Raw genomic sequence first — 10930 nt, forward strand, 5'->3', positions numbered from 1 at the left:
GCTTTTTCTGCTCAATGCAGTGGATAAGAAGAAGATCATTCCTACAATTATAATTTTTTGAAAGCACTAAAAATGCAGTGTTAGTGTGAACAAGAAGAAGATCGTTCATGCAATTATAATTTGTTAAACATATCTAAATACAAAAAAAAAAATTAATATTTTATTTTCCAAACCCTCTCTCTCTCTCTCTCTCTCTCTCTCTCTCTCTTAATTTAAGCCCCTCAACTCTTTCCCCCAACTCACTCCTCTCCTCTTCTTTCTTATTTCCTATAAACCTCCTCCCACTATCACCAGACCCCTTTCTCCACTCTCCTCCATTGTAATCCACAATCTTAAACCCTAAAAAAACCCTTTTTTTAGCACAAACCACCCATAAAAAACCCATCTTTCCCAATCTCTCTCTCTATCCCCATCATCTCCTTCTCCCTCCCTCCCTCTCTCTCTCTCTCTCTCTCTCTCTCTCTCTCTCTGTGATTGGTGAGTTCTTTTTGTGTGCCACCCTTTTGTGAGGCTCAAAGAAGGGTGGGAGAGTCAAAAAGTTGATCCCTTTCCTTCTCTCTCTTTCTCTCTCTTGGTTTTCTCTCTCTAGGAAGAGAGAGAAAGGGTGGAGGAGGGGGGAGAGGAGTAGCTGAGGAGATGGGGGAAATGGTGGTGGGGTTTGGCTTTGAAGCAGGGGCCAGGTCCAGTGTGAGCATGGAGACCACCTGTGGTGCTCTGCTCAGAGAGCTTGAGGTTGTTTCTCTCTCTCTCTCTCTCTCTCTCTCTCTCTCTCTAAAGAGTATTGGAAATGTGTTCTTGTTTTGAAACCCTAGGAGAGATAAAATGGAGGGACTTGGCTAAATAATTGATTGATTGTGGTACTAATTTGATTATTCTCGCAAACTATAATAACATGTACTAAATTTGCGCAATTGGATCATCTTTTGTTGGTGTAAGATGATATGGAAAGAGATCGGGGAGAGTGAAGAGGATAAGGATCGGATGTTGCTCGAGCTGGAGATGGAGTGCATGCGAGCCTACCGCCGGAGAGTCGACGAGGCCAGCGACGAGCGGGCGCAGCTCCACCGCTCGCTGGTCGCGAAAGAAGCCGAGCTCGCCGCTCTCGTCGCTTCTCTCGGCGAAAATGGCCTCCATTTGAAGGTATATCCCCTATTCAGTTCATTTTGGACCTAAAATGCATGTATAATATGTACCGATAAAGTGTCGCTTAAACAATTTAGTCTCTGAACTTTCTCGTATAGCTTGTATGTTCCCTCGACGAAAGGGTCGTTTTTGTTAAGGGATAAAATGGTCGTCAGAGATGGAATTGCAGTATATGAGAAAGTTCGAGGACTAATTGTTTCTAACTGATAAGTTCCGCGGGTAAAGCGCGACATTGGGATGGTACAGAGCTATCCATATTTCATTCCAGTATGTAATGGCTCGCGAAGTTCACAAAATACCGTCAAATTTCGCCCATTTCAGTTCTACTAGTTACTGGGGATGATACTTGAAATACAAGGAATGAAATCGATCGATTTCGTGTTCTTTCCCATCTTAAAGAGACAAAGAGCTACATGAAATGTTTCAGACATGCTGATCATGGTTGAAGATTCAACTGGGCCTGTGCATTTAGTAAACAAGGACATCCCCAATTGCCGAAACTCGCACGGCACTCGAGTGAATAATGAGACTTGGGTTCTTCTTAGCTGTCCACAGGTGAAATATAGAATGTAGCATTATGAACTCATCTCTTTTCTGGGTTGGGGTTGGTATTTTTGGAGGAATTTGGACTTGGGTTTTGACTCTTTTTTAGGGCCCGTTTGGTATTAACGCACATTTAATGCTAGGAGGCAACACAGAGTTGGGACGAAAGCGTATAGAGATATGCTTCTCCGCTTTCTAATGTCTCCGCATAAAATATGTCACAACTGACTCGTTGTTATATGCTTATGTAGAATGTGATATTACGTACGTAGAAAAAAATGTATTTTTCTTATTGTACTTTCTCACTGCACATACTAGGCGATGATGTGGGCAGTAACAGAAAAAAATATAGATCTAAACGAAGAGAGAAAAAAAAAAAGAAAAAGAAAAAGAAAAAAAAGAATATGACAACAGTTGTGTCCCTAACCTCTAGTTTCGGTGGGAATCCGAGGGAAGAGTAGTATGCAAAATTCTTGGAAGAATGTAATCTTTGATCGCAACTAACGGAAAGAACTTCAATCTTCTAAACTCAGAATTCATTAGTATCGCTAACGACCGTACATTTTGAACATATTTTTAATGCATTAAGTTTGCAGAGTTCCCTTTCGGAGTTTCCATCTCTGCGGCGACTTACAAATTCTGGTTCATATGTGCAGATGCAGAAAGCGCACATGTCGTTGAAGGAACAGCTCGCTTCGGTGACGCCACTTTTGGAAGATCTGAGAGTGAAGAAAGAGGAGCGAATCAAGCAATTCTCAGAAGTGCGATCGCAGATCGACAAGATCAGTGCAGAAATTTCAGGCCAGAATCTTCAGTACAGTTCCTACGCCGACGAGCTTGACTTGTCAATAAGAAAGCTTGATGAGTATCAGACTCAGCTCCAAAACCTCCAGAAAGAGAAGGTAATTTACCCTTTTTCTTTTGTAACCAAATGAAAAAAAAAAAATAAAAAATTCTGTTAGTTTTAGGTGTTATCTATAATATTGGATTCATCAGAAAGTGGATTTTAAACACCAATACTAAACACGCCAAATACTGCATAGCTAGCTCACTCGACTCGTCGTGAAATTCGTATGCTGTAAATCTTTCGGAAGGCCTCGAAATTGAATTCTCAACTGAATTGAATTCTCAACTGTAATCGACGCTTAAGATAGCGTATAGTGTTATAGTGTATATGGTTGATTTTTTTTTTTTCTTTCTCCTTTTCGGCAGTCGGATCGCCTTCATAAAGTTCTAGAGTATGTGAACGAGGTCCATTCTTTGTGCGGCGTTCTCGGAGTGGATTTTGCAGAAACGGTCAACAACGTGCACCCGAGTTTGAACGAAAGGGATTCGGAGAAGTCCACGAACATCAGCGACAGCACCCTCGAAGGCCTTTCTCAGGAAGTTTCGAAGCTCAAAGCCGAAAAGAAGATTAGGCTTCACAAGGTATTGTAATTTATTCGTTTGTTGGCACCTCCTCGACATTTACTTGTTTATATTGTTTCTTTTTTATTTCGGATTCGATCCTTTGTCAAATCTTCATTTGTTTTGCTGCAGTTGCGAGAAGCTGCGAAGTCACTTCAAGAGTTGTGGAACTTGATGGATTCTTCTGACGAAGAGAGAAGGCGTTTTGAAAAAGCGGAGCGCATTCAAGGGTTTTCCGAAGAAGACGTCGTCGGGGATAGTATACTATCACTGGAGACAATCGAGCAGGTTCGATGATTGTTCCTCTAATCTTAATAAAAAAGATTAAGAGCTCTGTTTACTTGTATATATATAATTATTGGTTTATATTTTAATTTTGACAGTCAGAAGCTGAAGTCGAAAGGTTAACAAAACTCAAATCGGGCAGAATGAAAGAACTCGTTCTGAAGAGAAGATCGGAGCTAGAAGACATTTGCGCAAATGCGCACATCGAGCCCGATACGAGCACGGCGCCTGAGAAAACCGTTGCTTTGATAGATTCCGGTATCTTTCTACTTAGTTTTTCGTATTATATGTAAGCTATCGAGATGAATATCCGACAATTGTAATTTGTTCTCACATTTAGGCCTCGTCGATCCTTCTGAGCTTCTCGCCAGCATCGAGGCTCAGATAGCGAAAGCGAAAGAAGAATCTCTAGCCAGAAAAGAAATCATGGACCGAGTCGCTAAATGGCTTGCGGCTTGCGACGAAGAAAACTGGCTCGAAGAGTATAACCAGGTAACAACCACTGTCGCGACAGGTTTACAGGGTAAATTTCTCATTTGTGTAAGCGTTTCTTTCGGCATCGAACAGGACCAAAACAGATACAGTGCCGGAAGAGGCGCCCACTTGAATCTGAAACGAGCGGAGAAGGCGAGAGTGCTCGTCGGCAAAATCCCAGGTAGCTCATTTTAACTTATTTGTTTCTTCACTATTTTGCGAGGAGGCGACTAACAGATGTTTGTTTGTTTCTCTAGCTATTGTCGATAACTTGATGATCAAAACATTCGCCTGGGAAGACGAAAGAAACATGCCATTTCAATACGACGGAGTAAGACAAATTAAACATGCCATTGTGTTGTCTCCTCTCGTCCGAATCGATATCTTATTTCCGTTGTTTGTAATATCAAGGTACGATTAGTTGCAGTTTTGGAAGAATACAAACTAACCAGACTACAAAAGGAAGAGGAGAGAAGGCGTCACCGGGTATTAACTCTCCTCGAGTAAATTAAACTTGTTTATCTTCTTAATGTATGTGAGATAACCATCTATGGACTTTGTTGCAGGACCAAAAGAAGTTGCAGAACCTGTGGCTTACGGAGAAAGAGTTGACGTACGGGTCGAAGCCGAGCCCTAGAAGAAAAACAAATGGGTATCACTCGAAGGGGGCTGGGAATGGATTCATGACCCCTATGCCGCGGAGGATTTCGGCGGGTGGCGCGACCCCCGAGCTGCTGACGCCGCGCTCCCATTCCAGCCTGTACAACAGCTACTTTAGAGAGGCGAGGCGGCTGTCGGCCGTGCCGCTCAACTTTGTGGCAGTGCAGAAAGACGATAGCATGTCGTCATTCGCGTCCATCAGTGGCTCCGAGGCCGGCTCTCCATATAGGCATTACACTTAGGTTTGCTCAAATTGGTAATTTTTGCTAAGATTATGTAAAAGTACTGTTTCAATAGAGCTATCTGAAAAAGCACTAACAACTCTTTTTTTCTGGCTAAAATTAGCAAAAGCTCAAAATCAAATCTTCTGCTTTTACTGCAAAGCACAAACTGCTTCAGAAGCCAAGCCAAGCAGGCGCTGCCGTCATTCTATCTCATCAGTCAGTGATCTTCTTTCTACAGGAAGATTGTTTATGGCTGATCGGTACTTCGAAGGACAGCAGATCGGTGAAAACACGAAGGTAATACTCATATCAACACTCATATCGACGGCGAATGTACACTAGCTTGGATTGACGTGAAGGGAATACTCATATCAACACTCATATCGACGGCGAATGTACACTAGGTTGGATTGACGCGCAATACCGTAGGATTCGAATCAGAGGTTGCAGCAAGAGGCAGCAGATCAGTAGTGTATACTTGGAGCAATTTGAACATTTCTATTTGTTGTAATGGGAACTCAGCAATGCAATCCTGTTGGGTGTGGTTCACTTCTGTGTAGATGAAAATGTGTTTTCTCTCAGCTTTTAATTCAATCAACCTGTGTTTTCGAATGGAGCATTGGGTCCGCGGATTCTGATCCTATGTTAGAATTTTCGGCTCAGTTTGGTTGAAAAATTAGGCAGGAACATTTTGTTTGGGTAAGAGGTGTTCGATTTTTTTTTCAAAAAAGCGTGAAAAGTTATTTTTTTCAAAAAAAAAAAAAAGACAAAAGATTTCATGAAAAGTATTCTTTTCTATAATTTTTATTTTACGAATAAAATATATGGAAAACGAAAATTATACTTTTCTATAAAATTCAAAAAAAAAAATCAGAAAACTTATTTTTTTTAGAAACAAAATGGACGGAAAAATACTTTTCAAACTTAAAAACTATTTTTTAAAAATATTTTCCTAGAATCCTAACACACTTTAATAAAGGACCCTGCGAGGAGATTATAAATCCAAAATTTCCCATAAATAAAAGGCGAAAATTACCCAATCAACAGCTATCACATGAGTAGATCATTAAAGAAAAGGCCAATTCCATTGGGTCCATTAAACCACCAAGCTCCAATATCATAGATGATTATACATCTACAAATGTTGAACATCTCAAATTACTCAAAACATTTTTAAAAAAATTATTACCCTTCTTCTTCACCATTCCCAAATCTCAATTACATACATAAAGAGAAGGAGAAGATAAAGATAGATTCTCTCTATACAAATGTTTAACATCTCAAAACAACTCACAAACAAGATTAAAAATATATAGACACCTCCTAAACTTTAACCCCTATCAAAATCGGCCCAATAGACTTTTTTTAATGATTTGATTTAGCTCCTTTCGTACGTAATAAGTAGAGGAAGGGGAGTGTAAATCAAATCAAATCAAATAAAGAGTCGATTTCGAAACGGGTTAAAGTTGAGAAAATGTCCACGCATTGAAGAAGAAGAAGAGGAGGAGGAGGAGGAGGAGGAGGAGGAGGAGAAAGGTGGTACCTTTTTTTGATTTGGGATGATAAGGGATCACAAGAGGAAGGTTTTGAGGTAGGAGGGGTCCTTGCGCGCGCGCTCCTGGAACTTGCGGAACCAGCGGTCGAGGATGTCCATGGGGACGACGAGGCGGCTCCCGTCGACGCCGCAGAAGGACTGCATGTAGTTGAAGAGGTTCTCCCCGACGCGCATCGCCACCCTCTCGGCCCTCCTCCCCGCCGCCTCCTCCGCCGCCGTCGCCGGAGGCAGCGCCGCCGCGTCCTCCACCGCCACCCCGATCTTCGCCCGGGGGGAGGGAGGCGGCGGCGGAGGGGAGGAGGAAGACGCACACCTCGCGCACGTCGCGGTACGAGGGGGCGAGCGCGCCCACGTCGAGCACCCAGTGGAGGGGCCCGATCTGCGCGAAGGCGGAGGCGTCGATGGGGTAGCTCCGCTCCGGGAACACCACGCCGAACATCGCGCCCCGAGAATTAGGGTTAGGGTTAGCACGATCAGGGCTAGGGTTTCATGGAGGAGGAGGAGGAGGAGGAGGAGGAGATCATCGAGGGTTTACGAATTGGGGGGAATTGGATTTTGAGCGGCGCGAGCCGTAGGGGAAGAGATTGGGGTCGGGAAGGTTCTAGAACCATTTCGTAGGTGCTGGAAAAGAGAGAGAAAGAAAGAAGGATAGAGAAACCGAAGAGGTGTCTCCTGATTGATGACGTGTCAAATGTGCCTCACTATTTTGTGTCTTTATGTTTGCACATAGGTCCCTATAAATATTAAATATAATAAATTATAAATATGTTTTTATAAATTTTAATTTTTATATATTAATTTTATAAAAATTATAATATTTTTAAATATATTCGTCTGATTGGTTATTATTATAGTACTGTTTATTATAAGTAAAATAATTTTTTTGTCATCATAAATATATTTCTTCAAAAATTTCAACTGTTAATTAAAGATCAATTCACCTCAATAATTAACTACGATTAAGTATTAACTTATGGTTAACAAAATTTTTTTAATGAATTTTAACAACAGAAACATATTTGTAAATATTAAGATTTTTACAAAAACAACATATAAAAATTAAATTTTGTAGAAACATATTTACAATTTACTATATTTGTAGGGCTTGTATGCAATTAATCCTATTTATTATTATTATCTTTTTCCAGCATGGCCCATAGGGTTCTTTAAACCCTACCCAATTAATTTTCAAATCAAATTAAAAGTTCATCTGAAAAATATTTAAACATTCATATACACGTGTAAGCAGGAACGAAGCCAAGAATTAAAGTTCGGGGGGCCGAGATTTAGATTTGGCAGAAAAAAATTCGACTTCGGATAATAAAAAAAAGAGTTCGCCAGATTCACTGATCATCTATTGTCAGCAACAGTAGCGACAATATGCGCAAAAGATTCATTTATAGCTACATTACTTATGTTTTAATACAAATCGAGCCATTCACACTCTTGCCATGAGAGTTGAGGCTTTGTTCTAATACAAATTATAAGCATTGTTTTGTCAATTTTTTATAATTGTAGTTAATTACATTACTTATGTCAATAAACCTTCTTCTTTCAAGGCGCTTCTTCGTTTTGGATTGTTCTTTAAATTGTGAGAAATTAAAAGACTCATGCAAATTTAACAAAAGTATTAAAGCAAATAAAAAAATATTATTATAGGTAATTAATGTGCATGAGACAAATGCAATGCTTATCTTCTCTTTTCCAAAAATATCCAGAAAATAATTTTCTACGTCTAAATGTATTTCTATCAGTTTCATTTTCAAAAAAATCAGTTATTCTTGGAAAGAACTTTTTTCATATTTAATAGAAAAGTCTTATGTTTCTTTCTAAATTTTTTATTCGAAAAATAGAAACGGGTCGGGTAAAGAGAAATTCGGATGTTACTCTTAACTTTCATAGCATTACTGGATAAATATATGGGGAAATTTTTTAGTAGAAATGGTAACTAACACTTGTACTCAAGAGCAAATTTAATTGTATTCAATTGTTAGTTTTGTTGGTGTAAGAGCATAAGAATTAAGAAAAATGAAAAATGCATTACTCTTTAAATACTATGATTGTATAGTATTTTGTAACCATTTGACTTAGACTTCATCTAGATTGATGTTAAAACAAAATAATAATATAATAATATTAATGCAAACAATGGCGATTTAGTAAATCTTGGGATGATTGTAACTAACAATTAAGTGTCCCAAATGTCACGGACTTAGTAATTTTGCTTGTCAAAGTCAGTGCGGTGCCCGTTTTCGTACTGAAAGATGGACAAGTCTGTCTCGATCTTGCTAGTTCGGATCTCTGCACCCTCAAAGACTAAGTGTAAGAAAGAAAAAAACGAGAGAAAGAAATAGAGATTCGGTAAAAAATTAAGTACTCTGTTACTTAAGAAACAAAATTTACAAATACATTCTCTCTACTCTCTCTAATTAGCCTTAGCCAATCCTATTAATTATAGGCACATAGTAAATTGAATTTACCCACTATGCAGCCAACATTAAACCCCCGCTAACGCTTAGAAAACTGTCCATATGAATGCAAAGTGAACCCAAGGGTTGTCCATGCACTATAACAGAATTAAGTTATAGGGATATATTTTCAGGACACTTTTGTGTAAGTATTCTATTTATATCAAAACTTTTAAAAAAAAGTCTATTAAGGTCTAAATATAAAGCCCAATCTAATAAAAAATAAAAAAGTTCCTCTATTCACCTAACCCCACCCAACCCACTTGGCCCAATTGCAAATACAAAGAAAAAAAAAAAAATTCTGATCACTATCTTTCCTTCCCCTCCTCCTCCGCCGCAGCTGCCAAGGTAGGGTTCCGACGGCTGGCCCGTATCCCTCCTCCACAGGTTGCTGGAGGACTAGGTGCCAAACATCAAGATGGCCCTACATATAGCGACCCCATATATAACAATACTTTTAAAAAGTGTCGGTAATTTAGTAAGTAGTATTTTTTTTAACCTGTACCAATATTTAAAAGTATCGCTATACACCGTTTTTATTATAGTGATGTCCTTTGGGTATTCGCTACTAGTTTGGAGGCTCTAATTCGAATAATTGTATGATCCATTATCTCCCACAAAATCTGATGGTTGGGGACCCCTTTCACTGCCTACTTAGCTGGGCTGAAATATTTCGAAGTCCCTGACACAAAGCTCCAAGGGACATTAATTGCATCTAGTGGTATATTAATCGGGCCAGGTGGCTTGAGGGCCGGCCCGGCATGGCATGATTAGGGGCTGTGCTGGGCCACATCCAATCTGCCAATAGTCGGTATGGCTAGGGATGCAAACGGGGCAGATCTGGGGGCGGGAGCCCAGCCCCGCCTCCCGCCCCGAATCCGTGACGGGTTGAAAATAGCTATCCCATAATCCGCCCCGCCTTATAGCCCGCCTCCTGCCGGCACCCCGAATCCGCCCCGCCAAGTAATATTTGTTTTACAAATTATAATATTATTAATATTTTGATAGAGAGAATCGCCGATGGAACGGTGGGCGATGGTGGAGGCGACGACGCTCTGGCAGATCCCTGCGCCCACGAGCGACGCGACCTTAGTGGCGGCGGCCGGCGGAGGCGAGGAAAAGGGCGGCGGTGGCCGGCGGAGGCAAGGGAAAGGGGGGCGGCGGCGGCGGCTGCTGCAGCCGGTCGTGTTGGGGAAGAAAGAGGAGTTGGGACTTAGGTGGTCCTGGTGGTGGTGGAGGGGTTGTGAGCTGTGTATTAGGGTTTGCAAAATAAGAACTATTTATATAGTTGGGTGTTTTGTAAATATATTATTTTTTAGGGATATTTTAAAGAAATAGATAAATAGTTTTCGGGGCGGATTCGGGGCGGATAAAAAATTTTCTCGTTTCCTGCCCCAAATCCGCCTCGGATCATAAAAATTACTCCGTTTCCTGCCCCGAATCCGTTTATTTCCTACCGTTTACTGTCCCATTCGGGACGGATCGCGGCGGGAGCTCTACCAACCCGAATCCATTTGCATCCCTAGGTATGGCACGGCACACACCATGTATGTTTCAACATTCATGTGTATTTGTATTTATCCATCAACGCTTGATCTTTCATCATATGCTTTAACCCTCCTATCCATTACATTACACTCATTTATTCCGAATTGTACAAATCGATTAGGCTAAGGCCCCGTTTGGATACCTCTAAAAACGTAGCATAGTAACTATGCTACGGCGGTAGGAAAATAATTCTATGACATAATTTTTGAAGTATAGTTATACTATACTCTAAAAAATAGAGTAAACTTACAATCCACTTTAACCACAGGAAAAAAAATTCCACTATTTTGGGCTCCTAAAGATGTATCAATTTCTAAATTTTAAATTTCAACATAAAATTTTAAAATTTGAAATTTAAAATTTTAAAATTCAATTTTAATTTTGATTTTAAATTTTCAAATTTCAAATTTCAAATTTCAAATTTTAAAAAGTNCGGTGGCCGGCGGAGGCAAGGGAAAGGGGGGCGGCGGCGGCGGCGGCTGCAGCCGGTCGTGTTGGGGGAGAAAGAGGAGTTGGGACTTAGGTGGTCCTGGTGGTGGTGGAGGGGTTGTGAGCTGTGTATTAGGGTTTGCAAAATAAGAACTATTTATATAGTTGGGTGTTTTGTAAATATATTATTTTTT

At 40.4% G+C, this 10930-nt stretch overlaps 2 protein-coding genes across 5 annotated transcripts; one reads left to right on the top strand and one right to left on the bottom strand.

The window, feature by feature from the left end:
• On the top strand, positions 240–5348 carry LOC109721553 (65-kDa microtubule-associated protein 7). 4 transcript variants are annotated; one of them, XM_020249216.1, is made up of 12 exons: positions 240–732; positions 937–1140; positions 2343–2588; positions 2899–3114; positions 3226–3381; positions 3477–3636; positions 3719–3870; positions 3946–4033; positions 4110–4183; positions 4264–4338; positions 4419–4768; positions 4858–5348. In XM_020249216.1, the coding sequence occupies exons 1-11, from the start codon at positions 637–639 to the stop codon at positions 4752–4754; spliced, it is 1803 nt and encodes a 600-aa protein (XP_020104805.1). In that variant the 5' UTR covers positions 240–636; the 3' UTR covers positions 4755–4768; positions 4858–5348. The 4 variants fall into 4 exon arrangements, with proteins under 4 accessions (XP_020104805.1, XP_020104804.1, XP_020104806.1 ...); XM_020249215.1 differs by having other exon boundaries at positions 4975–5348; XM_020249217.1 differs by having other exon boundaries at positions 4419–4754.
• On the bottom strand, positions 5803–6982 carry LOC109720954 (protein OPI10 homolog). Its single transcript, XM_020248331.1, is given in 2 exon segments — positions 5803–6562; positions 6564–6982. Coding segments are annotated over 2 exon segments (423 nt in total). The 5' UTR covers positions 6731–6982; the 3' UTR covers positions 5803–6306.

The sequence above is a fragment of the Ananas comosus genome, linkage group 15, assembly GCF_001540865.1.
Source record: "Ananas comosus cultivar F153 linkage group 15, ASM154086v1, whole genome shotgun sequence".
Classification (NCBI taxonomy): domain Eukaryota; kingdom Viridiplantae; phylum Streptophyta; class Magnoliopsida; order Poales; family Bromeliaceae; genus Ananas; species Ananas comosus.